Source organism: Mandrillus leucophaeus, unplaced genomic scaffold (assembly GCF_000951045.1).
Source record: "Mandrillus leucophaeus isolate KB7577 unplaced genomic scaffold, Mleu.le_1.0 Scaffold49, whole genome shotgun sequence".
Taxonomy (NCBI): domain Eukaryota; kingdom Metazoa; phylum Chordata; class Mammalia; order Primates; family Cercopithecidae; genus Mandrillus; species Mandrillus leucophaeus.
In genome coordinates, this window is record NW_012105253.1 from 899,091 (window position 1) to 925,071 (window position 25,981).

The 25,981-nt window shown below is 45.4% G+C and overlaps 1 protein-coding gene across 1 annotated transcript in view; it reads right to left on the reverse strand.

The window, feature by feature from the left end:
• TMEM178B (transmembrane protein 178B) overlaps nucleotides 1-25,981 on the reverse strand; it is a 405,320-nt gene that overhangs the window by 262,034 nt on the left and 117,305 nt on the right. Inside the window, exon 2 of the mRNA XM_011995441.1 lies at nucleotides 3,760-3,873. Within this exon, the coding sequence (XP_011850831.1) occupies nucleotides 3,760-3,873 (114 nt within the window). The remainder of the gene's footprint in view (nucleotides 1-3,759; nucleotides 3,874-25,981) is intronic.

Here is a 25,981-nt window from a genome sequence, read left to right on the forward strand (position 1 = left end):
ATACACACACATACATACACACATACACACATACATACACATACACACATACATACATACACACACATACACACACATACATACACACACATACACACACACACACACACACAGGCTTCATCCTCTGACCTTTACTCCCTATGGAGTTTATTCTCTCTCTACAATTAGATTTGTAAGCCTAGTGGCCTCCAGTATCTTCTATCCTTTCACCTCCTAGTCACCCAACCATAAGGTGTATGAGCACATGCACCAGAAGTTAAGCCTCCCATTGGTAGGCTTAACTTTTCAAAAACCACAATGTAGTTTTAAACCAAACTGTGCCTTTTCCTACTTGAAAATTTTATTTCTATATCAATGGTTGCTGATGAGGCCACATGCAAATTCCTGATGAAAAGTATGTAATTTAGGCCAGGTGCAGTGGCTCACACCTGTAATCCCAGCACCTTGAAAAGCTGAGGCAGGTGGATCACTTGAGGCCAGGAGTTCAAGACCAGCCTGGCCAACATGATGAAATCTGGTCTCTGCTGAAAATACAAAAATTAGCCAGGCATGGTGGCACATGCCTGTAATCCCAGCTACTTCCAGCCTGGGCAACAGAGCAAGACTCTGTGAAAGAAAGAAAGTAAGAGAGAAAGAGAGAAAGAGAGAGAGAGAGAAAGAGAGAGAGAGAAGGAGAGAGAGAGAAAGACAGGCAGAAAAATATATACTTCAAGTTTAACCAAAGTCCAAATATTTGCCAGAAAGTGTTTCAGGAAAAGAATCAAATTTTCTTCCTTTGGCAAAAACTATCTAGCAGGAAAAATTACAGAATCCAAGATGTTATGGTCAAATTATAAAATGATAACCAGGCTGGGCACAGTGGCTCACACCTGTAATCCCAGCACTCTGGAAGGCCAAGGTGGGTGGATCACTTGAGGTCAGGAATTCGAGACCAGCCTGGCCAACAAGGTCAAACCCTGTTTCTACTAAAAATACAAAAGTTAGCCGGGCATGGTGGCACACGCCTGTAGTCCCAGCTACTCAGGAGGCTGAGGCAGAAGAATTGCGTGAACCCAGGAGGCGGAGGTTGCAGTGAGCCAAGATTGTGCCACTGCACTCCAGCCTGGGCAACAGAGTGAGACTCCATCTCAAAAAATAATAATAAAGATGATAACCAATCTAGGATGAAATTAGTTAATTTGATCTCACTTAAAGAGGACAGAACTCTCAAACCAAATAAAGAAATCAGACTGTGATTTTTTTTTCATTTCCAGTATTTGATCAGGAGTTTGCTAATATTTAATTGTTTCTGCTTTATTTCAAAGGGGGCTTATGTGCCTACTTCCCACCTAATGTCATCAATATCTGACCACTGAAAATTAAAATCGACACTTCCTATGCTTCCCCTCTTGTCAGCATTCCCAATTACACTTAGTACCAAATTCAGTTGTGACAGATGCTCACCTGCCCTCTGGCTAAAAATAACTGTCATCGATGTCAGAAATGGCAAATGTTCCCTCTCTCTGCTTAACAGCCCATTAGGCGGCTTTGTGAAAGAGGCAGATGAATCCCTCACCAAAAGGTGGCCTCAACTTCACCCACACCAAGTGCCCGAGACCTTTTCATATATCAATCGTTGAGATGGCTTTTATCAGTTAAAAATAGATCTGTCACCCCAATTCACAGCAGAGGCTGCACACTAGATTTTGCAGAACCCAACAGCACTACAGTTTGGGAATAAGAACCTGGAGACACGCAGGGCTCAAAGAAGACCCCGCAAACCTTGGCATTATCCTCTCCTCTCTGTCTTTGCCGATGCCTCGTGACGTGTTTCCAGTGATGCCTCCCTAGGTAATCTCTTTGAATTCCAGGTTTCTACAGTGTGTGCAGTCAAAAGAGTTCTACCAGGTTTCCCTTGAAGAGTCTCTGTGCAACTTACACTAAAATAATTCTCCTTCTTGCTAAAAAATTTCCAAATTATCTTACCTGCTTAAAGCAATTCTACTATATTGTAATTATCACATTGCCTTGTAATGACTTGCATTATGAATGTCTCTCCCCATCCCCCACCCTCCTCCACCCGCAAACTTGAGCTCCTTAAAGAGCCCTCTGTGGCCTCGGTGTTCACTGGCACAAAAAGAAACAGGGTCTCTTTGGTTAAATTGAGTTAATTTGAACTGAAGCTGCTATGTCAATAATTTCTTCCTTCTTAGATTCTGAATCCTATTACGACCCCCGTAACTTAAGTTAGATTTCAATGGTTAATCAACAGGTCTTATCAATCTTGAACATTCCTTTTAGGCTCCTAAGAAGGGACTATATGAGACTAATACATTGTGGGAAATAAGCAGTTATATTGTATATTTCTACATTTTAGTCCTTACATGTCCACCTCCAAAAGGAAATTAATAACCCTGATGACTAGTGTCTCTAAGGCAAATATAACATTGAAATTAAATATGTGGTACGCTTCGCTCAATGCCAGCACATGGAATCCTCTTTGAACATTAGCTCTCCATCCCCATGTGCTGCTTAGTGTCTCTAGTAATGGATAAAGCTTATAGGGGAAACAGCCTGGTGAATGCTGCCTCATCCATTGGCACCTGCTCCATCATTTCAGGCCAGGAGTATTTAGTGACAATCATCTGGACACGCAGCCACAATATACTTCCTGACACCAATGAATGATTGTTTAATTTCACTTGTCTCTTTCACCTCCCACTCCCACCCCAAGCTGTGGTGGTTTAACTAAAGCCAATCCCAAAAGTAGAATACACCTGGTGGGCCTAAGCCATGAAAAAGAAAACTAAGCACCTATAAGGAGAACAGGATGTTTTCCACCTAGAGATCTACCATCTTCAAAGTTTACCAATTAAGAGATCTTTACTATCAGGAAACAATAAAAGAACCCTCCTTTACATATAGAGGCCGACAGAATTTTAACCTTTCAAAATATGGTGAAAAAAGATGGACTATGAATGCATGACAAATCAATAGAGGCAGCATGAACTTGCTGACAGTAAGAATGTGTCAGCTTGAAGAACTGCGCCTGCAGGAAGCAAAGCTCTCCTGCCACAGACAGGCAGTGTATCCCAATGGAGGAGAAGAGTAAAAATAGCCAACAAACTCTGTTTGCTTATTAACTAACCCTCTCATTGTCATTTAAGTCTCTGAGGATCCCTGGCCAAGAAATGCCCTAACCAGTGCACATAGATATTCTGATCTTTGCTGAGGAATTGCACATGAACCAGGGTTCCAAAACCTATCATTTAAGGGTAAACAGTAGATTTAAAGACCACATCCTACTTCTTAGTGACCTACCCAGATGCACATCTCCAATGTGATGCATCCTGCAACCACCAGCTGGTCTCATCCTTTACCAATGCAACCCAAGGGACTAACAGGTTACCACAATAATATTCCAAGCAACTTGGAGACAGGCTGGAATTATTAATAAATCCCAAGAGTTGGTTCAGTCAGGTAGGTGAAATCTTACATGCCTACCAGGGTGGTGAAATAAGGTAACTGTCTAATTGCTAGTCATTTCTGTAGTTTTGATGGTTGGTTTGTTCTTTAATTTTAGACGCAAACTCCCCAAATTTATAATGCAATCAAAACCAACTGAGGCAATTCTGACCCAAAGGTATTGGCACTTTACGGAACCATCTCAATGTTCTGAGACCATCCAGAGACCCCAGAAGGAGGCATATCCAATCCTCCGATCCCTCCAAAGGGGACCTCATGGCACAGTCACAGCCACCGAGACTCAGGTGCACTTACGTAGGGCATGCCACTCGTCCTGACGGATGGTCTTCGTGATGTTGAAAGTGAGGTTCCTGGGGATGGTTGCTGAGGAGTAGTGGTATTTGATGTACGTGCATCGCTCAATTTCTCCTGGAAGAGAGAGACAGGAAACAAAATGTTAAGGAAGCAGCAACCACATATGGACTAGTTCTGGGATTAATTTTTCCATCCTGGAGAAGAAGACATTTCATATTGGGCCTGGTGACAACTACAGAAAGACAATACCTTCAACTCCAAAAGAGCAAGAGAGTAGAACTACAATCACATAGCATTGATTTCGATGGAAAAATACATCTTTGGGATCATGCATAGGTGGGAAGAACCAATGTTTAGGCTGACAGCAGCTTGTCTAACATTCCCAGGAAAATCAACTTCCAAGTCAAGAGAGGAAGTCTGGCATCAAAAGACATCAACAGTTTCCATCCAGGGACCAGCAGAGAGCAGGCTTTGTTAAGCCTTAATGATATCACTTGTGCTCTGAGCACACACAATTTTCTGGAATGGTGAGCTGGGGGAATGGTGTGCGGGGGGCCTCCATCCTCTCAATGTCATCCTCCCAACCTCACCTCTGAACACAAAGCACTCAGATTAATCTGGGTCTCTTTGAACCAGTCTCCTTTCAGGTTTCTTGAACAAAATTTTGATTTATTAACAGACTTAACACCAATCAAAGCATGCTTTCCTAGTGGATTCTCAAAATATATCTTAGATTGTCAAATTTAGATCTTAGGGCAGAGATTCTCTAAGTGTGGTCCCAGGGCCGGCAACATCAGCATTCCCTAGGAACTTGCTACAAATGCAACTTCTCAGGCTCAACCCCAGGCCTACTGAGTCAAACTAGGAAGTAGAGCCTGGCAATCTGAATTTACATCAGCCCTCCAGGGATTTTATTACACACTTAAGTTTGAGAACCACTGCCTCGGAGAAACTAACAGAATTGCCAGTGCATTAATGCATAAATCCACCCTGTTTGCAAATTCCAAAAGGAAGGCACGATGGGGAGCTCTTCCCCCATTACTTTTGGTTTCTTGCAGCCATATCTATTGACGCTTGCTCATCTGGGGGATATAAAGACTCGATGTCAGAGCATTGTGAAGAATCAGGAAAGGGGTGATTTTTAAAGGTTAGGGGGTTTTAAATTTGGTTTTGCACCTGAATGGATTTTGATGGTAATCCATTTTGCACCCCACTGATTTTCAATTTATAAGTGGTGGCACATGATTGAATTGTTTGACCCCCAGCCCACTGTCAGCAGGGAACCTGTAATTGGTGAAGTGCAATAATTTAGACAGTGCCTCATAAAACTGATGCTATTTGTAAATCATATCTGGACAACTGCCCAGTTGCCAGTTATTGGCGGACACTCCTCCAGTGGGACTGACGCTGTCCAAGAAGCACATTCTAGAGAGTAGTATGCGCTCTTCCTGCATCTTCCATTTTTCGACTTTGCTGCCTCTTTTCCTTTAGCCCACAAGCATCCTGAAGCCTCTCACATGCCCCCAGCATTCCCCCTAAGCACACCTCCTCCTCATGCCTTCATCCTGTCACCCTCCTTCCTTAACTTGCAAAACTTGTTGAAAAAGGAGTCTACCAGCCAGTCTCCACTTCCTCCATTCACATTCACACCTCCAACCCCACATGCTCTAATTTCCATAACAATTTCCATTAATAGCATCACCTCCCATCCAGTCTACATCATAAATCCTGCAGTCATTGCGAATGCTGCTTCCTCCTCAAGGGTGCCCCACCTTCCTGACATCCAGCTGGTCACAAAATTCTGCCAGGTCTACTTCAGAAATGTCCCCGGAGTCTCGCACCTACTGTCTATCTCCCCTCCTCCTGTAGTAGTTGTCCTGATACAGTCAACAACCACATCGCTTAAGGACTTATGAGATAGGAGGGACTCGCCAAGGCTGTAGACCACTGGTTTCCAACTTCACTTATGCTGTAGTGCACACACAGAAGATGTTTACAAGGCACCCTGGAGTGAACAGATGAGGCTGCCTACGGCTCTGTCCAGGCTCCTAGGGCACTGAAGAAGCCAGGGTTTCCAACACACCTGGAATCTATTTATGGGTTTTGGACTTATTCCACTGGTGGGAAACTCTGTTATGGATATCAACTCATTTAATCATTCAATCCGTTCTACAACCAAATTAAGTAGGCATTACCATCCTTATCCCTATTTTTTTAATTTTTATTGATTGATTGATTGAGACAGAGTTTCACTCTTATTTCCCAGGCTAGAGTGCAATGGCATGATCCCGTGTTCAAGCGATTCTCCTGCCTCAGCCCTCAAGTAGCTGGGATTACAGGCATGCACCACCACACCCAGCTAATTTTGTATTTTTAGTAGAGACGGGGTTTCTTTATGTTGGTCAGGCTGGTCTTGAACTCCTGACCTCAGGTGATCTGCCCACCTCAGCCTCCCAAAGTGCTGGGATTACAGGCATGAGCCACCACATCCGGCCCCTCATCCCTATTTTGTATTGAGAAAGTGAAGGCATGAGGAGATTAAATGACTCACTGAAGGAGGTAGCAGTGCCAAGATTAAAATCCAGGACTGTCTAACCAGAGTCTCCTCTATCAGGCCACTCTCCCATGTGGAGTGTATTCTATAAAGGAAAATGTGATAATGTCACACCCCATTCACAGGCCCTGTGTTGGCCTCTTTACACACAGGATAAACCCCACACTCCTCAGGTATAAAGTCCCAGCTCCCTTCAGGCCCCAACCTTGACATACCCCAGGCTCCAGCCAGGTGAACCTCCCACCTTACCTTGAATATACCATATTCACTCCTGACTTAGCATTTATTCTCCTTTCTGCCTTTCTTTCCCTTAGGATGAGCAAAAACCTACTCATCACAAGAGATGGCTCAAATGGCAGCTACTCAGCAAAGCCTTCCTTGCATCTAGATTGCACCCCAGAAGCAGGCGTTCCACCAGCAGCTTCCCTGCTTCTGTCCTTCCTGCAGCAAACACACTCCTGCACTGTGATTTATCTGTTTACATGCCTCACTCCCCGACTAGATTATGAGTTTCTCAAGGGCAGGGATGTTGTCTTATTCATTCATCTTTATCTTCCCAGCACCTAGCACCAGGTAAGCACCAATAACATGTGCTTTGAGGAAAGAAATGAATAATACGAGGTGTTCTTTGTAAGACTGCAGTGGGTAAAGAATCCAACTGCTTTTATTACATGCAAGGAATTAAAATAATTGAGGCAAATTAGAATCTAATGAATGAAAGGAGGCGATTGTTGCAGAACTCTGTGAGTCTATAGCAAACGCCTCTTCCCTGCCTGGACAATACAAGGAGAGGCTTATTAATCACAGTGAGGTAGAAGAAAATGGTGTATGATCACAGAACAGTGCCTCAATGGACTTGGTAAAAGTAGCCCCAGGGGCAGCTAGGTCAATGGTTTTGGGAGAAAAGAAAAGGAATCAAAGAAAGAGGAAAGGAAGATATAAAGTGTAGAAGGCTATAACAAGAATACCATCATGCCTCGGACATGTGCAGTTGCGCAGGTTGTGTCCTGCACAAGGGCACTTCCCAGGGACACCTGGGCACTGAAATTCAGTTGCTCCTCTTTTGGCTAAGCTTTGCACCCTGCTGGGGGTTGCTGGGCGCTGCCCTGCCAGAAGCTCTGCCTTTGTCTCACTTGCACAATGCTGCCTTACGAGCTAGCAGCAGCCCTACCTACAATAATTTCAAGATTCAACAAAACACCTCTAAGACCCAGCCTTGGGACACAAAACCAGGTCCCACTGGGAATGGCCAGATTGGTGACTCACTCTTGTGTGAGGAAAGCACCTGATTTCTTAGCTCAGGTCAGATTCTCTCAGCCTCAACAGAAACTCAACAAGTTGCCACTGGTTCCAGGCAGGCTGGAGCCAGCTCCCTTACCCTCCTCCAACCGCAGCCCACCCAGCCAGAGAGGGAAGAGGCCCTTGACCTTCAGCAAGAGCAAGAAGCCAGACCACAGGCACTGCAGGTGACTGGCTGGGGAGCCTGCCTGGAGCAGCCACCACAGCCCCGCTGGAGGCCCTGGCTATTTGCTTTGCCTCGGGGATTGCAAGCATCCTGCCTCTGACAGCAATTAAATTTGAAAGATTCAAATATTGCCTAAAAAGAAAAGGAAAATATTTATCCATGTGTCTGCAGGTCCTGTCAGTGTGCTGGGCTTTTGTAAATACAGGAACCATCTGGGCACCAAATAAGTAGGCCCAGAATGTGGGCTTCCTAATACAAACAGGTTTTCCTGCAGCACGCAATGCAGAGGGGGCTACCTGGAAGGCAATGGAGAAGTTCACGGCCTTCCCAGGAAGGAAGGACAAACGCTTCTTCACCAAATTCCTGCATTCCAGCCCAGAGCCTCCGTTCTCCCTCCAGAAGCCTCAGGTAGGGGAGGACTGGCTGGTTGAGACCCCAGGGGTGGCTCCTTCCTGTGCCCCCTGTGGGAGACTTATTTATTTATTTAAAAGAGACTGGGTCCCACTATGTCACCCAGGCTGAAACGCAGTGGCACAATGATAGCTTGCTACAGCCTGGAGCTCCTGGGCTCAAGTGATTCTCCCAGCTCAGCCTCTGCAATAGCTGGGACTACAGGCACATGCCACCATGTCCAGTTCATTCTTTTTTTTATTTTTAGTAGAGATGGGGTCCCACTATATTGCCCAGGCTGGTCTCAAACTCTCAGGCTCAAGTGATCTGTCCACCTCAGTCTCCTAAATTACTGGGATTATAGTATTTACAGGCATGAGCCACTACACCTGGCCTTTTCTTATGTTTTGTAGAGATGGGGTCTAACTATGTTGCTCAGGCTGTCTCAGATTCCCATGCTCAAGTGATCCTTCCACCTCTGCCTCCCAAAGTGCTAGGAGTACAGGCGTGAGCCACCACCCCTGGCCTGGTGGGACACTTTAAACCCTCAGTCGTGCTCTGCCTTCTGAGCTGGTGACCCCTCCTGCCCATATGTCAGGGTCATAGCAAGACAGAGGTAATTAAGGAGAGTTTCAAAAAAGGACAATTTAACCCAATAGCAAAAGAACGACCTGATTAAAAAATGGGGAAAGGATGTGAACAGACATTTCTCCAAAGGCAGCGACATTCAAATGACCAACAGGAAAAGATGCCCAACATCACTAATCATCAGGGAAATGCAAACTGAAACCACAAGGGGACATCACCTCATACCTGTTAGGATGGCTATTATCAAAATAAATAAATAAATCATACTGGCGAGGAGGTGGAGAAAGCAAAACCCTTGCATGCTATTGGTGGGACTGTAAATCAGTGCAGCACTCTGGGGCTCAGTATGGCGGTTCCTCAAAAAATTACGAATGATCCAGCAATCCTACTCCTGGGCAAATATCCAAAACAATTGAAATCACTATCTCAAAGAGATATCTGCACTCCCATGTTCATTGCAGCATTATTCACAGTAGCCAAAACATACAAGCAACCTAAATGTCCATCAGCAGATGAAGGATAAAGGAAACGTGTATCCATGCGATATCCAACATTGCATCCCTACAGTGCCATATAATCGGTCTTTAAAAAGAAGGGAAGCTTGTTGCGTGTGACAACCACAGATTAACCTAGACATTATGCTAAGTGAATAAGCCAGTCATAGAAGGGCAAACACTGCATGATTCCACTTATATGAATTCTCAAACTAGCCAAGCTCATAGAAACGGAGAGGAGAACCATAGTTGCCAGGGGCTGGAGAGTGGGAGAAATGGGGAGATGTCATTCAACAGATACAAATTTCAGTCATGCAAGATAAACAAGAGATCTGCTGTATAACATTGTGCCTATGCTTGATCATACTATTATACACTCGAAAATCTGTTAAGAAGGTAGATCTCCTGTTGAATGTCCTTACCACAATAACAACAAAACAGGGAGGGCAATTTACAAAGCTAAGCACAGAGTATGAAGAGACCAGTGAAGGATGGTGCAGAGGACCCAGGGCTGGCAACAGAAGCAGCTGGTATGACCCCAAGGCCTGGAGGGGCAGAGGAGGAAGCTGTTACCAGGACCTGGCAAGGGTGGCCATATGGACAGAGATGATGCAGCCTTTGGTGGAGAGTCACAGCCAACCTCTGGTGAGGTGACAGGGAAGAAACACCCAACCTCTCACTGCTCCAACCTTCAATCTCTCATCAGTTCCTCCCAGTAGCACAACCCAAACTAGAAGCCAGAGGGTAGGTCAGCCTCCAGGAGCTCAGAGCAGATGCAGAAGGCAGAGGCCAGGTTGGACAGGCAGACAAAACACCCAGCTCATTCCTCTCTTTCTCCAGGGCTCTTCCTCTCGCATCTCCCCTTGCTCTTCCACTTCCAAAGGCATCACTCTAGTTTTCGCTTAGTTCAATGCTAGCACATTCTTCCTTCCCAGAGCTCCATGGTGGCAAAGGGAGACATGGGGAACCATCAATGGGAAGAGACTGTTCCATTACTTTTTCTCCATCTCAAATCTTTTAAGACCCAAGCATAGCATGACAACTCACATCAAGTACTAAGTAGTAAGTGCTCAATAAATATTAGTTATTCTTATCAGTTGCTGTCCTAAGACTAAAGGGACATGAACACAGGAACTCAGAAATGATATTACCGAAATGTTTGCATCGTGCTATAAACACAGATCTATGTCTATCAAGTATAAATTTTCACACACAATACCCCCAGGAGGCTGGTGGAACAAGAGCTCTGATGTACGGAAACAGAGAACAAGGAAGGGAGGGTGCCAGAGATGGCAGAGAAACTGCATGCAGTGACACTGAATTCTGAAGTCTGGTCACACCTACAGCAATGCCAGCAGGCAGCTTTTCTCCCACATGTATCAGCTCTCAGCAATCCAGGGCTTCCTGAGTGCTTGTCAAAGAAGTCTATCACTCAAGGGTAATATATATTAAGCAGGGCCCTTCTAGGCAGAGTGGTTTTAGAGGCAATGCTAGGACCTAACTTCAGCCCATCTAAAATTATCTTCCCTAAACAAATGCTGTAGTACTTTATATCTCCATTAGAGAGTCATTCCTTTGGATCAAATATTGTTCTCCTGGACACCCATTGCTAAAGCTCTTGTAAATAAGTCTGAAGGGCTGAGATCCCAGATCCCCTTCCTCCAGATGGAGGGCCCCTCAGCTACAGAGGATGCCTAGAGAGCACAGATGCTGAGAAGGGATGAAGCACCCAAGGCAAAGGCAAGGCCCTTAACTACTCACAATGGCACCGGGGCACCTGGTGCTGACAGGGTGGCTGAGGAGGAATTGGAATGTGGGAACTCTCTCCCCCCATCACTTCACAAGTGGTGAGATGGGATTGGAATGTGATGGCCCAATGTATTTAGGAGAGGTTGAGTTAAACAAAGTATAAAATGGCTTCCTTATTGCAGGACTTTAAGAGTTTTTAATATACATTGTGACTCCCCCAAAAAGGGACAGTTACAGCAGATTTTCCTAGACTCCCTTAATCCCAAACCCTTTTTTATTCAAAGAACAGTTTCCAGCACTAGACGGAGTTTATCAAAATCAGAAACCAGGCCAAGTGCTGTGACTTAGCCTGTAATCCCAGGATTTTGGGAGGCCAAAGTGGAAGGATCGCTTGAGGCCAGGAGTTCAAGACCAGCCTGAGAAATAAAGTGAGACCCCGTCTCTATAAAAAAAATTTTTTTTAATTAGCTGAGTGTGGTGTTGCACAGCTGTGGTCTTAGCTACTCAAGAGGCTGGGGTGGGAGCATTGCTTGAGCCCAGGAATTTGAGGCTTCAGTGAGCTGTGATCACACCACCACACTCCAGCCTGGGTGACAGGGCAAGATCCTGTCTCTTAAAAAAAAGTCAGAAGCCATTTCTTTTGTTTACGTTCTATTCCAGAGCCAAGCACAGCAATGGGTACATAGGAAGCCCTCAGTTATATTTGGATGAGTGAAAAATAGATATCAAGGTCTGCTATTTGATCAAATGATCTTCTAGGTAAATTAAGTAATGGCTCCAAGTGTCTGCTGCTCTCTTCTCCGAAGCCATATCTGAGAGTTACCAGCAAAGCCATACCATGGTTGAATTCCCACCCACAAACTGTGTTCACACAATGCCTTAAAATGAGTCTGGAATCTGTGTGGACGAAACTGCCCTCAGTGTCCTGTGCCACATTCCCTCTGCTCACCTCTGATTGCAGCTGAAGCTGCAGTGGACTCTCCTGGGCAAGCCAATAGTGCCCACAGCAAGCACCCAGCAGCCCTCCCTGCCCCCACTCCCTTCCCAAGTCCACTAAGCCCACGCTGAGCAACTACAGTAGAGCAGCTCTCAACCAAGGGGGTGACAGGGTGACAGATGGAGAGCAGCAGCCCTATCCTTTGGGAGAGTAATTATGAGACGCTTTCTGCACAGTTCCTCAGAGGGTCCCTCTGGAATTGAACCTCACAGTAGTCACTGGCTCCCTCACCTTCTTGACTGGCTTCTTCCTCTTTCCGGTCTCACGCTTCCAACTCCTGCACACCTGCTTCCCTCAGAGTCCCCGTCACAAGCTCCACTTTTGGGAGAACCTAAACTAAGAACAATGACCTGGAGGAGTGTAACAGACATGGTTTACACGCTTGAAAAAGGAACTGGTACAATCTAGACCTGTGGTTGCTCTGAAGGGTCCTGTGGGCGTTGTTGGATGAGGCAGGCTCTCTCTTCCTTTGGGTTCCCCCGAGGCCCTTTCCTCTCTTGGTATTCACCTATCTACAGGCACAGGATGGACTCTAGTAGTCCAGGACACACTACTGGACCACTTCTGAGAGTCCATGTGTTTCCTCCACCCCAGAGCTCCTTTTTTTAAAAAACAAACAAACAAACAAAAATCTATTCAACGCCTACCACATGTCAGAGGCTCCCATATTATCCCACGCCATCCTCATGACAACCCCAGGTGGAGGGTATTCTAGGACCAGTCCTGTTTGACTAAAGAGGCCTCCAGGCCTTCATCTGTGCCAGCCAGGGGAAAAGCTGGGATGCAGATTCTGGCCTCGCTAACCCAGGTCTGTGCTTTCCAGCGTGAGTGCAGCAGTTCAGACACCACGGCTATAAGGATTCACTGTTGGGTGGAAGATTTGTTGGGAACAAGAGTTATTTTTGCAGCAACAGTGCCTTGTACATGGAAGAAACTCAATACATCTACTGATGAGGAAAGAAAGAAAGGGAGGAAGGAAGGGACACTGTCCATGTCCTGTATGTTGCTCACCTTTCCACGGTGACAACGCTTGGAGTGGGAGACCACATGTGGGGTCTCCCAGTGACACATGCTGGCCTCTGCCCACCACATTGTCAGCCTTTAGGACTTGATGCTGTCTCACGCAATGGCCTGACAGTTCTTAGACTTTCTAGCCTGAGGCCTGGCTAATCCCCTGCACTTAATATATAGAAGATTAAATCAAAAGTAGAAAGAGCACATGGGAAAAAAACCACCAACAAAAAAAGACAAAACCAGTTAGAGCTTTAAGGCTCAGGCTTCGTCTCCTCTTTAAAGAGCACTTTCTTTAAAAAGAAAAAAGTTAAAATAACATTTTAGCAGGGAGATTTTTCTTTAGCACATTAGGAAGGCCATTTATCAGATGCATTCACATTATCACATTGGATTCTTTAGAAGACCACGAGAGTTGGGTGGAGGAACACAGGAGTCTAGGGGCTTAAAGATTGGAGATTAAAAGGAAAAACTTTGTCAGTGATGAAAGGGGCAGGAAGCAAACCAGGAATATTCTGGGGCTTCAAAGTGGGCAAACCATGCTGGTGGTTCCCATACCTCCCACAGCCCTGTCCCCAGCAGGGGCAGAAATGGGAGGGGCAGAGAAGGCACACCCTTGGCAACCTCCATCAAGACCGGCAATGTTGACAGGAGCTCTCCCTATTTAAGAGGCAACTCTTCACAAAGGCTTATTTCAAGAAATCTCCACACCCCACCTCCCCCACGTCTTCTCTTTAGCGCCTTCTGCTCCTCCCAGATGTTCTGAGCCCAAGGATTTGCAAGGCTTATAGCTGCTGCAGGCCCAGCCAGAAAGAAGGTTTTATTTTCTTCATACTGAGGAAAAGTGTTATCTATGTTTTTATTTTTAATGCTTTCAAATGCATTCCATTTTGTATGCTTTGTTTTTTTGTGCTGCCTTATCAATGTGGCCTTTTAATGTTGTTTTGTATGCATTGCGTAGACTGAGTCCTAAATATTTAATTTCTTTTCATTCTATGTTACATAAATGTTTGTTATGAGAGGTGCTCAGGGGACCCTCCTCATTACACACATGGAATTTCATTTTCAAAACCTGTCACCCACCCGCTCACCCCACCATCGTGTTTCTGACCCCCTTACCCTGCCCCTTAACACCTTCTGCTGGTTACTGTTACAACACATTTATTATATATTCATCATGTATTTCTATCTATGGCAAAAGCGCTGAGATAGAGGAGCTTGTGTTTTTCACCTTTGTGGTCCTGATGGTCAAAATGATGCTTTGAGTACTGTTATTCATTGTAACAATAGCTTCTGTTTAATGAATACTTTCTATGTATTAGGAACTGTGCACAGAACTGTTTTATTCATTTGTTTAATCCTAAGAGGTGCATTATTATCCCCACTCACAAATGAAGACTGAGAAGCTTAGAGACATATCCTTATCAAAAGTGCATAGCTATTAGGTGGCAGAGGTGGGATTCAAATCCACCTAACACACTCCTAAGTATACCCTGCCACACGTGTGAAAAGAACTTGGGAAATACCAGACTCTTCTGAAGGAAAGCAGGAGATCTTCCAAGGTTTTATACTGGAAACATAGAAAGTAAAACTTTTCCATTTGCAGGGATTTTCAGCACCTACAGACTCTGCTGCTCTTATCAGAGTAAGACAAAATGTTTGCTTCCATAGCTCCCCTAACAAGCTGGAGAGAAGATAGCTCCATAGTAACACAGAACACAGAAGTGAAGGAGAGCTCAAAGAGTGCTCACTAGCCCCACATCTGATGTCTTCAGTCTCAGCCACATTCCTGTCCCCACTCCCAGGACAAGCCACCTACCAGCAGGAGCCTTTAGGCAAGTCGTTCACCCTCTCAAAGCCTCTGTTTCATCATATGCTGATGATAATAATAGCACGCACCTCAGAAAACAGATGAGGAATAAATGAGATAACCCATGTAAAACCTGCTCCATGATGAGCCTTCAATAACATCCCCTTCCCATACAACAGCCCATAAATATTTAAAGACAATGCTTATGCCCCTCCCCACCCCCAAGTCTCCTTTTCTTCCAGCTGAACGCTTCCCGGCTCCCCCAACCACACAGTCACAAAACCCATCACGACACCGGCCATCCTCCGGGTTCAGTCTGTGGCTGAGACTCTCTCCCAGGGTCACACGGAGCTCTGGGCACAGTAACTCCTGTGCACAGTCAGACCTGTGCAAACCCAGTAGGGCCACCGGCTCCCAGGTCTGGTGTCACAGCTTTGGCCATGTGGCCTGGCCTCTTAGCTTTGTGGGCTGCCACGTGCCGGTGCTGTCACCCGAGAGGACGGCGCCAACGTGATTTCCTCCAACAAAGCTACTAAGCCAGCTCTGCCCCTTCATGTGCTTGGGCAACTGTCTTTTCTCATTTTTCAGGTTTTTGGGGTTTTTTTTTGTTTTTTTTGTTTTTTGTTTTTTTTCCAGTATTTTGGTTTGTTACCTCAGTGTAGGATCTTCTATTTGTTCCAGCCCCTGAAAAAAATTTTGGATCATGATTGTGTCATTCTACAAATTAGCAATTAGTCCCACATGCTGCATCAGCAGGCCATCTCCATCCTCGCCAAGCCATCGCTAAAATCTTTCCACAGGGCGGTGCTGGAGGCAGAACTCTACCCAAGCACACACACAAAGCCTTGTCGTGACCTGAAATCAAGCGGTTAGGAGAAAGCGCTTTGGGTGCCATCATTCTGCTGCCAGGAACTCAGCTCCCTGATCTGCTTCCACACGTTCCCGTTTTGTCCACCTGGATGTCATGAGAGGCCTTGCCCACACTGTTCACCCCTATCAGTCTGTCTAAGAACCATATCCAAAAAGGGAATGAGGTCAGCTTGGCATGGCTTGTTCACTCTGCCAGCATCGCTGCTTTCTCGCTGTGTGCTCACCCACCATCTGTTTAATAAGCCTTTTGGACAGTTTTCCAGGGCTCCCTCTAACTGGGCTGCTTGTCCATATTCACGGAATCCCCTGATAGTGCACTCTTTCATTGAAAATCTAGCCACCGGTCACCTGCCTCCAGGCTCACAGCACTTTGCATTCCACAGCTCCCTCAAGCCATTCTGTCTTCACCCGCAACCAGGACAGCCCCACTAGAAAAAACCACCTCTCAGCCGCACTAGAAAAACCACTTCTCCCTGTGCTTCTACATCATCTGGTGGTCAGCACTCCAACTGAGAAATAAAAATGGGCCAAGCACAGTGGCTCACACCCATAATCCTAACACTTTGAGAAGCCAAGGCGGGAGAATCACTTGAGCCCAGGAGTTCAAGACCAGCCTGGGCAAAATAGCGAGACCCTATCTACAAATTTTTTTTTTTTTTGAGACGGAGTCTGGCTCTGTCGCCCAGGCTGGAGTGCAGTAGCACAATCTTGGCTCACTGCAAGCCCCGCCTCCTGGGTTCACGCCATTCTCCTGCCTCAGCCTCCCAAGTAGCTGGGACTACAGGCGCCTGCCACCATGCCTGGCTAATTTTTTGTATTTTTAGTAGAGATGGGGTTTCACGGTGTTAGCCAGGATGGTCTCGATCTCCTGAACTCATGATCCACCCACCTCGGCCTCCCAAAGTGCTGGGATTACAGGTGTGAGCCACCGTGCCCAGCCAAAAAAAATTTTTTAATTAGCCAGGCATAGTGGCCTGCACCTGTAGTTTCAGCTACTTGGAGGCTGAGGCAAGAGGATGGCTTGAGACCAGGAGTTCATGGTTAAATGAGCTATGATGGCACCATGGCACTGCAGCCTAAGTGACAGAGTAAGACCCTGTCTCAAAGAAGAAAAAAGAGAGGGAGAGAGAAGGAAGAAAAAGGAAGCAAAGAAGAAAGGAAGAAAATAAGAAAGGAAGAAAGAGGGAGAAGCAGCCTCCCCACTGGGGGACCCCTAGGCACCTCTCCCGCTACAACGGGTGGAGATCTTCCCCAAATTATACTGGATGGCTTCCATTCCTCTGCCTTCTCATTGCATTTGCTAACCAGGTTCTTTTCATTCCTTTATCAAGAGACTCTTTTCCTTAACTAACGCACCTAGTAGGTTGCCATTACTACTAATGGCAGAAACCGCAATTACTTTTGTAGCAACCTGTAACATTTCACAGTCTTCTGCTGTAAAGGTCACCTTTTAGTGGGAGCTACCACCTTTTTATCCTAATTCCCTTTTTCCTGGATTCTGAATGCCTTTGCCCCTTTTCTGAGTTTTTTTTTTTTTTTTTTTTTTGCATGTTTTAAACAAGACATTTTAAAATGTCATTACATAGTCGCTTCTTCACAAGAGGAAATAAAGAATGAGCTGTCACCGTCTGTGCCCCTCATGGCCCATCCTGCCTGCGCATTTTTGGCTACTTTTTCCCCACTTCGCTCATGTATTTTCCAGTCTGAAACGGACTTCTTGGGAAAGAATGAGAAGGTGAGGTATGGCTTCAGATTACCATCTGGGGTGTAGTAAATAATCTATCCCTTATTCCCATCACATCCCTAATGACCTTGGGGAAAGTTCAGAGCCTCGAGCTGCCACCACCCTGCCTGCGGTCCCACACGCCCAGTGCAGATACCCAGAGCAGCAACTCCAGGCACAGTTTCAGCCAGTGGAAGAATCATCCATCTCCAGGCTCTGACAGACAAACGAGGCGAGAAGGAGACCAGATCTGGTTTTTCACTGGAAAACAATGAGCTCATGCTTTCTCTCTGGGGACCCTGGAAGTGGAGACAGATCTGGAGATGGGAGACAGTGATGGAGGCAGGCAGAGGTGATGAAGGATGGGCCAGGAAGAGGAAGGAGGCCAGTCTGGCACTTTTTAAATGTCACTTTTGATAAGAATCCCCAGCTCTCAGGCCAGAGGGAAACATCCATTTTCTTTAAATTAAGGATTCAGCATGAGGCAGTTGTCCTAAAGGAAAGGGACGAGGAGAAGATAAACAGACTTGGAAATTCGTCATTCCTGCTTCTTCAGAGAAAAGTAAAATGATTGTTCATGAGTCACCAGAATTGCAGATGCCAGGACAGAGATGGCTTTCCTGGGCTCTGCCACCGCCGCCTCTGGGTGTGGGGTTTTGGGACCCAATGGCAGACACTCTGCTGGCCAGCTTCTCCCCAGTCAAGTCCGCCTCCTCCAGGTATGCACCTCTAGAAGGCCAAGGCCAGGCATTTTGTACAGACTGAGCTCAATAAAAATGAGAGGATTCAGACAGCCACCCAGATGCTTCCAAATAGCGGAATGAATGTTTAGTTTCAGCTAGGGGAAAAAAAAATGCATATCACTGAGTTTTCCACTTTTCCTTTGAAAAGGGAGTTACATAATGCTGATTTTCCTTTTACCAGTTAATTCAGAGAGAGAGAAAGAAGAGATTAGGGAAGAACTGGGGGGAACTGAGTTGTACTTGAGAAACAAAATTCAGATGATTGACTATTTTCCTCTTCAACCTGTTACATGCCTTAGCTAAAACTTGAATGGAAACTGGCAGGGCGCGGTGGCTCATGCCTGTAATCCCAACACTGTGGGAGGCCGAGGTTGGTGGATCACCTGAGGTCAGGAGTTCGAGACCAGCTTGGCCATCATGGTGAAACCCCATCTCTACTAAAAATACAAAAAAATTAGGCAGATGTGGTAGTGCATGTCTATAATCCAGCTCCTTGGGAGGCTGAGGCAGAAGAATTGCTTGAACCCAGGAGGTGGAGGTTACAGTGAGCCAAGATCGCGCCACTGCACTCTAGCCTAGGCAAGAGAGTGAGACTCCATCTCAAAAACAAAAAACAAAAAACAAAAAACTTGAGTGGAAACTAAAGATCACAGACAGAATGTAGAAACCCCAAATAGATGAATCGTGTTTCTCTTTATACCTCTGTCTACTCACAAAATTGATTATTTCCATGTTTAAGTTAAATGACTTGGCTAGATTACAGATGTTAATTGAAGTGTTAATTTATCCTGACTCCCTAGTTGCAATGAAATTCAAAAACAGAACTGAAAAAAGGAATAGCAACTTATTCACTCTTTTCCTCCTGTGTCCGGCAGCACTATGCAGAATAAAGAGCATGGGTGCTGGAGCCAATTTGCCATGGGTTCTAATCCTGGCTTTAAGAATCCCTAGATATGGGATCTTGGCCAAATTAATGAAGCCCTCTCTATATACACAAGTGTCTTTATTTTAAAATGGTGTGGTGTAAGTATCTACCCCCTTAGGGATATTGCGAGGATTCAACAAGTTCATATAGGTAAAGTATTTTGTGCCTGGTATGTCATAAGCAATCCATAATTGTTTTTGCTATTACTATACTATGGCACCATTTGGGACACAGATTGTAGATGTCAGACACCACAAATGTCCTTTAAGACATGCAGCAAGCACAAATCTGTCATGGTTTAACAAAAGAAATGAATGTCTAGGAGAAGCTTCCTATCATCCTGTCTTCTTCTGGCCTCAGGTACTGATCTCACTTTCTTTGTCTGCCATGTTGCTGGCATCTCACCCCATCCCCACTCGCAGCCCAAGGCAGCATCTCCCATTATGCTGTAACCCTGGCTGTGTCCTACCATCCTACTCCTGGCTCAAGGACTGAACCTACTGTGCCCTGATTTCCTGTCCCCTCGAAGACCAATTACACCAGTGAGCTTCTCCAGCACATCTCCTCCACCCATGCACGATAACCCCAAGACATGGAAGCAGAAACATGGCTGCAGCTGCCCAGCACCAAGTATAGTTTGATGTTTGATGCACCCAGGGGAGTCATGACTCAGGACTCACCTTTGACCTGCAAGGATGATACTTGTGAGTTAAACAAGTGACCCCTAACCCCCAACCCTTAGCTCTAACCTGACGAGTCCCAGCCAAGATGGAATTTATTATTTTTTAACTTTCAGAAATGCTGCTCCACATTCCACTTCCCAATTAAAACAGTAAACCTAACAGATATACCAAGATTTGGTAAAGACAGGTGAAATAGAAACTTCCAGAAACTGTTATTTGGAGTATAAGTTATTCCAAACACTTGACAAAGTCAAGTAGAAATGTATATGCCCTATGGCCCAAATTTACAGCCCCTCAACAAACTCCTACATGTGTGCCTGAGGAGAACATATATACAAGGATGTTCAATACAGCATGCTTGCAAAAAAGAGTGAAAACCAAATATCCAAAAAAGAGTGAAAACCAAAAAAAGTGGAAAAGTATAAGGTGGTCACATTCACATGATAGAATATTATAGAGTCATTAAAATAAATGAACTAGAACTGTATGTGTGCATGTCTGTGTGTGTAATGACAGACCTCAAAATATAATATTAAAAGCAAATAGAACTGCAGATTGATAGGTACAGTATCATACTGATATGGTTTGACTGTGTCCCCAAGCAAATCTCGACTTGAATTGTATCTCCCAGAATTCCCATGTGTTGTGGGAGGGACCCAGGGGGAGGTAATTGAATCATTGGATCCAGTCTTTTCTGTGCTATTCTTGTGATAGTGAATAAGTCTCACGAGATCTGATGGGTGCATTGGGGGTTTCCACTTTTGCTTCTTTCCCATTTTTTCTTGCTGCCACCATGTAAGAAGTGCCTTTCACCTCCTGCCATGATTCTGAGTCCTCCCCAGCCACATGGAACTGTAAGTTCAATTAAACCTCTTTTTCTTCCCAGTCTCGGGTATGTCTTTATCAGCAATGTGAAAATGAACTAATACAGTGGATTGCTACCAGTTGAGTGGGGTGTTGCTGAAAAGATACCTGAAAATGTGGAAGCAACTTTGGAACTGCGTAACAGACAGAGGTTGGAACAGTTTGGTGGGCTCAGAAGAAGACAGGAAAATGTGGGAAAGTTTGGAATTTCCTAGACACTTGTTGAATGGCTTTGCCCAAAATGCTGATAGCAATGTGGACAATAAGGTCCAGGCTGAGGTGGTCTCAGATGGAGATAAGGAACTTCTTGGGAATTGGAGTAAAGGTGACTCCTATTATGTTTTAGCAAAGAGACTAGTAGCATTTTGCCCCTGCCCAAGAGATTTGTGGAACTTTGAACTTGAGAAAGACAACTTAGGGTATCTGGTGGAAGAAATGTCTAAGCAGCAAAGCATTCAAGAGGTGACTTGGGTACCGTTAAAGGCATTCAGTTTTATAAGGGAAGCAGAGCATAAAAGTTTGGAAAATTTGCAGCCTAACTATGCGATAGAAAAGAAAAACCCATTTTCTGGGGAGAAATTCAAGCCGGCTGCAGAAATGTGCATAAACAGCAAGGAGCCTAATGTCAATCCTCAAGACTATGGGGAAAATGTCTCCAGGTCGTGTCAGAGACCTTCATGGCAGCCCCTTCCATCACAGGCCTGGAGGCCCAGGAAGAAAAAGGGGTTTCGTGGGCCGGGCCCACATGCTGTGTGCAGCCTAGGGACTTCGTGCCCTGTGTCCCAGCCACTCCAGCTGTGGTTGAAAGGGGCCAGTGTACAGGTTAGATGTGGCTTCAGAGGGTGGAAGCCCCAAGCCTTGGCAGCTTCCACATGGTGTTGAGCCTGTGGGTGCACAGAAGTCAAGAATTAGGTAGGGGAACCTCCACCTAGACTTCAGAACATGTATAGAAATGCCTGGATGCCCAGGCAAAAGTTTGCTGCAGAGGTGGGGCCCTCAAGGAGAACCTCCGCTAGGGCAGTGTGGAAGGGAAATTTGGAGTGGGAGCCCCCACACAGAGTCCCTACTGGGGCACCACCTAGTGGAGCTGTGAGAAGGCCACTGTTCTCCAGAACCCAGAATAGTAGATCCACCGACAGCTTGCATCGTGCACCTAGAAAAGCCGCAGACACTCCACACCAGCCCATGAAAGCTGCCAGTGGGGAGGCTGTACCCTGCAAAGCCACAGGGATAGAGCTTTCCAAATCCATGGGAACCCATCTCTAGCATCAGCCTGGCCTGGATGTGAGACATGGAGTCAAAGGAGATCATTTTGGAGCTTCAACATTTGACTGCCCTGCTGGATTTCAGTCTTATGTGGGTCCTGTAGCCCCTTTGTTTTGGCCAATTTCTTCCACTTGAAACGGCTATATTTAGCCAATACCTGTATCCCCATTGTATCTAGGAAGTAACTAACTTGCTTTTTATTTTACAGGCTCATAGGCAGAAGAGAGTTGCATTGTCTCAGATGAGACTTTGGGCTGTGGACTTTTGGGTAATTGCTGAAATAAGACTTTGGGGGACTGCTGGGAAGGCATGATTGGTTTTGAAATGTGAGGACATGAGATTTGAAGAGGCCAGGGGTGGAATGATATGGTTTGGCTGTGCCCTCACCCAAATCTCAACTTGAATTATATCTCCAAGAACTCCCACATGTTGTGAGAGGAACTCAGGGGGAGGTAATTGAATCATGGGGTCTGGTCTTTCCCATGCTATTTTTATGATAGTGAGTAAGTCTCACAAGATTTGATGGGTTTATCAGGGGGTTCTGCTTTTGCTTCTTCCTCATTTTTTCTTGTTGCTGCCATGTAAGAAGTATATGAGGTAGCCTGAAGCCAACCCACAAGGTCCAGAATGGCATATGAAGAGTCTGTACCTTGCTCAACAGGAAACAGAAGTACTTTGAGGGCCAGAGCTGGGCAGGGTCCTGCAGGGGGCCTTTGGAACTGGCAGCAGGGCATTCAGGGAAGGACCTGGGCTGGGGCTATTGTGCTTATCCAGGTACCAGAGTGGGGCCTGAGTATGGCTGGAGACATGGGCAGGGTGGATGCACAGGAGCCTATCAAGTCTACACTTGGCTTCCAGGTCCCCTTGAAGTTGACTGCTCCTTGCAGGGATGGGCCCAGCCTAGGCCTCCCTGCACACTGTGCTCACCCTTCTCCTGCAGCAGAGTCCAACAGCCACTCTCACTTCCCAAACATAAGAGCTAAGAGGTGGCAAGTGGGTACCCCCTGGCACCCCAAGCATCCAGACAGAGTGAGAGGAGAGGAGCAAATCGTGCTGATGGAGTCACCTGACCCTGGAAGGGCTGCCCAACTCCTCCGTATAAGCACATTATTCCCATGACTCCAGGGACCCCTTAGGTTTTGCATTCAGGGCTTCTCTGAAATCAGAAGCCAGCATACAGAAGCAGAGAGAGATAAGACAGACAGCTGTCTCTTATCTAGTTTTGCAAGGCCTCAGGTTGCCACTCCATTCACTGCAGTGAACAGAACTGGTGCTGCAGGAGCCTGGCCAGGAAGCCTTCTCAAGGGAACTCAGGATCCCAAAAGCACAGCCAAGAGCAGGGGTGGTTCAGCAGAGGGGCTGGAGGCAGAGGATGCTAGGGCCACCACCTCATGGGAGAAGCAGGCTGCAGGGGCAGGGCTTGACTGGAGGATGGGCAGAGGAGTTGGAGGTAAGCAGAGACCATGGCCAGAGTGGAACAATTAGATAGAGGGCATGGGCAGCTAACATTGGAGAACTGTCCATTTTCCTACATTTTTTCCTGCTTACAGAAGATGGAATACATTAAGATTTTTAAAATAAAAATAAATACCAAATCGCAAGATGCCTCCCTCCCTGGGAATTAGGACTTCAAAACGCACATCATAGAGATGTTTATGGAATAAAGTGGCAGATATGAAACCACCAAAGCAAGTGGTGTCTGAGTACTGAGACAGATGGAAGTAAACACCTAAAAATGAAGACCACTGGCTGGGCGCAGTGGCTCACGCCTGTAATCCCAACACTTTGGGAGGCTGAGGTGGGCATGGATCACCTAAGGTCAGGAGATCGAGACCATCCTGGCTAACATGGTGAAACCCATCTCTACTAAAAATACCAAAAATTAGTCAGGTGTGGTGGCACGCACCTGTAGTCCCAGTTACTAGGGAGGTTGGGGCAAGAGAATCGCTTGAACCAGGGAGGTGGAGGTTGCAATGAGCCAAGATCGCACCACTGCACTCCAGCCTGGGGGACAGAGCAAGACTCTGTCTCAAAAAAAAAATAAAACAAACAACAACAACAACAAAAAAAACAAAAAGAAGACCACTGCATGGAGAGTCCCCATTCCTTCTCATGTCTCATCCCAAGTCACAGCAGTTCCCAGTTACCTCCTGGGATATCTGCCTTGGTGCTTCTTCCTGCTCGACTGGCCACCCCCACCTCCCCCTTCCTCAGGTGCATGGCCAATCTCCCCCTCCATACCCTGACAGTCCTTTCTAACCTCTGGTGTCTCTGCTGATCTTGGTCACTCCCTGCAGACCTGGAGCCCTCTGCCTGTCCTCTCTCTATAGCTACTTGGTGCTTCTTCCCCAGTAGGACCCTGCCTCTCTCTGCTGCATAGGTGATAGAAGAACTGGGCCAGAATTCAGAAAATCCAGCTCAATTCCAAACATGGGAATTTTCTATATAGTAATAGTGGCATCTCAAATCAGTAACGGAAATGATGGTTTATTTAATAAATGATATTCAGTAAACTGGATAGCCCTCTGGGAAAAATAAGCAAAATAAGATAAAAATTGAAGGCACACTTTGCACCTTAAACCAGGGTAAATTCCAAATGGATCAAATATTTGTTTGGAAAAATTTAAGTCACAAAGCACTGGAAGAAATATAAAACCTTTTTATAGCCCAAATGAAAGAAAGTCTTTGCAACTATGACCCAAAACCCATAAAAGAAAATACTGATAAATTTGAATACGTAAAAATACAAAATTTCACATAGTAAAACTCACCATAAGCAAAATCAAAAAACAAACTGAGAGGAATACTTGCAACTTACATCACAAAGAACTCATTTGCTGCAAGGATAAAAAAAAAAAAGCACCTACAACTGATAAGAAAAAGATCAACCAATACAATTTAAAAATGAGCAGAAGATGTGAACAGAAAGTTCATGGAAATACAAATGTCACTTAAACATATGAAAAGATACTCAAGAGCACTCAAAATAAGACAGCTACAGATTAAATCTACACTGAATGCCATTTGTAACTATCATTCTTGCCAAGGCCCAGAATCAAGGTTGATGGCAGTGGTGAGACGTGGAGAACCAGACACTGTCGTGAGTTGCCGTTGGAGTGTACATTTTGTAAATTTGTTCAGCCTCTCTGGAGGGCAATCCATCAAGACCTCTCAAAATTACAAAGCCTCAGTTTGACCCAGAAATTCCACATTTAGTAACTTATCCAAGAGATGTTTCACAGGTGTGAAATGACAGATGTACAAGGTTATTCACTGCCACTTTGCTCATAAGAGCAACCTAAATTTCCATCAATAGGAGAATGAATAAATCATGGTACATGCATGCAATGGAAGGCAATAGAGCCATTTTAAAATAGACAAGGCTCTTTAGAAACTGATATGGAACGCCTTAACAGATAAATTAAATGAAAAAAAGCAAGGTGTAATATATATGATAAGCCCTTACTTAATGGCATTGATAGGTTCCTGGAAACTGGCTTTAAGTGAAATTACGTATAACGAAACCAGTTATTTTTTCTCATCAATGTTATAATGAAACAATGCTATTCAAGGACCTGATGTATGTTGCTTCACTTAAAATTGCAGCTTCCAAGAACCTATTGATGATGTTAAGTGAGGACTCAATATACCACATTTATGTAAAAAAAGGAAAAGAGGTGACAAATATAAATATAGATGAACAGGTATATGCTTGCCTATGCATAAAACATCTCTGGATGCAAACTAGTAATATTGGTTGTCTACAGAAGGATACTTGGGAGTTTGGGACAATGAGAGGGAAAGAAACATTGCTTGTACAGATGGTCCCCAACTTAAGAGAGTTTGACTTACGATTTTTCAACTTTACAATGGTGTGAAAGTGATACACATTCAGTAGAAACCGTATGTCAAGTACCCATATGACCAACTTGTTTTTCACTTTCAATACAGTATTCAGTAAATTACATGAGCTGGGCATGGTGGCTCCTGCCTGTAATCCCAACACCTTGAGAGGCCAAGGCGGGAGGATCACTCGAGCTCAGGAGTTCAAGACCAGCCTGGGCAACATAAAGAGACTTCATCTCTATAA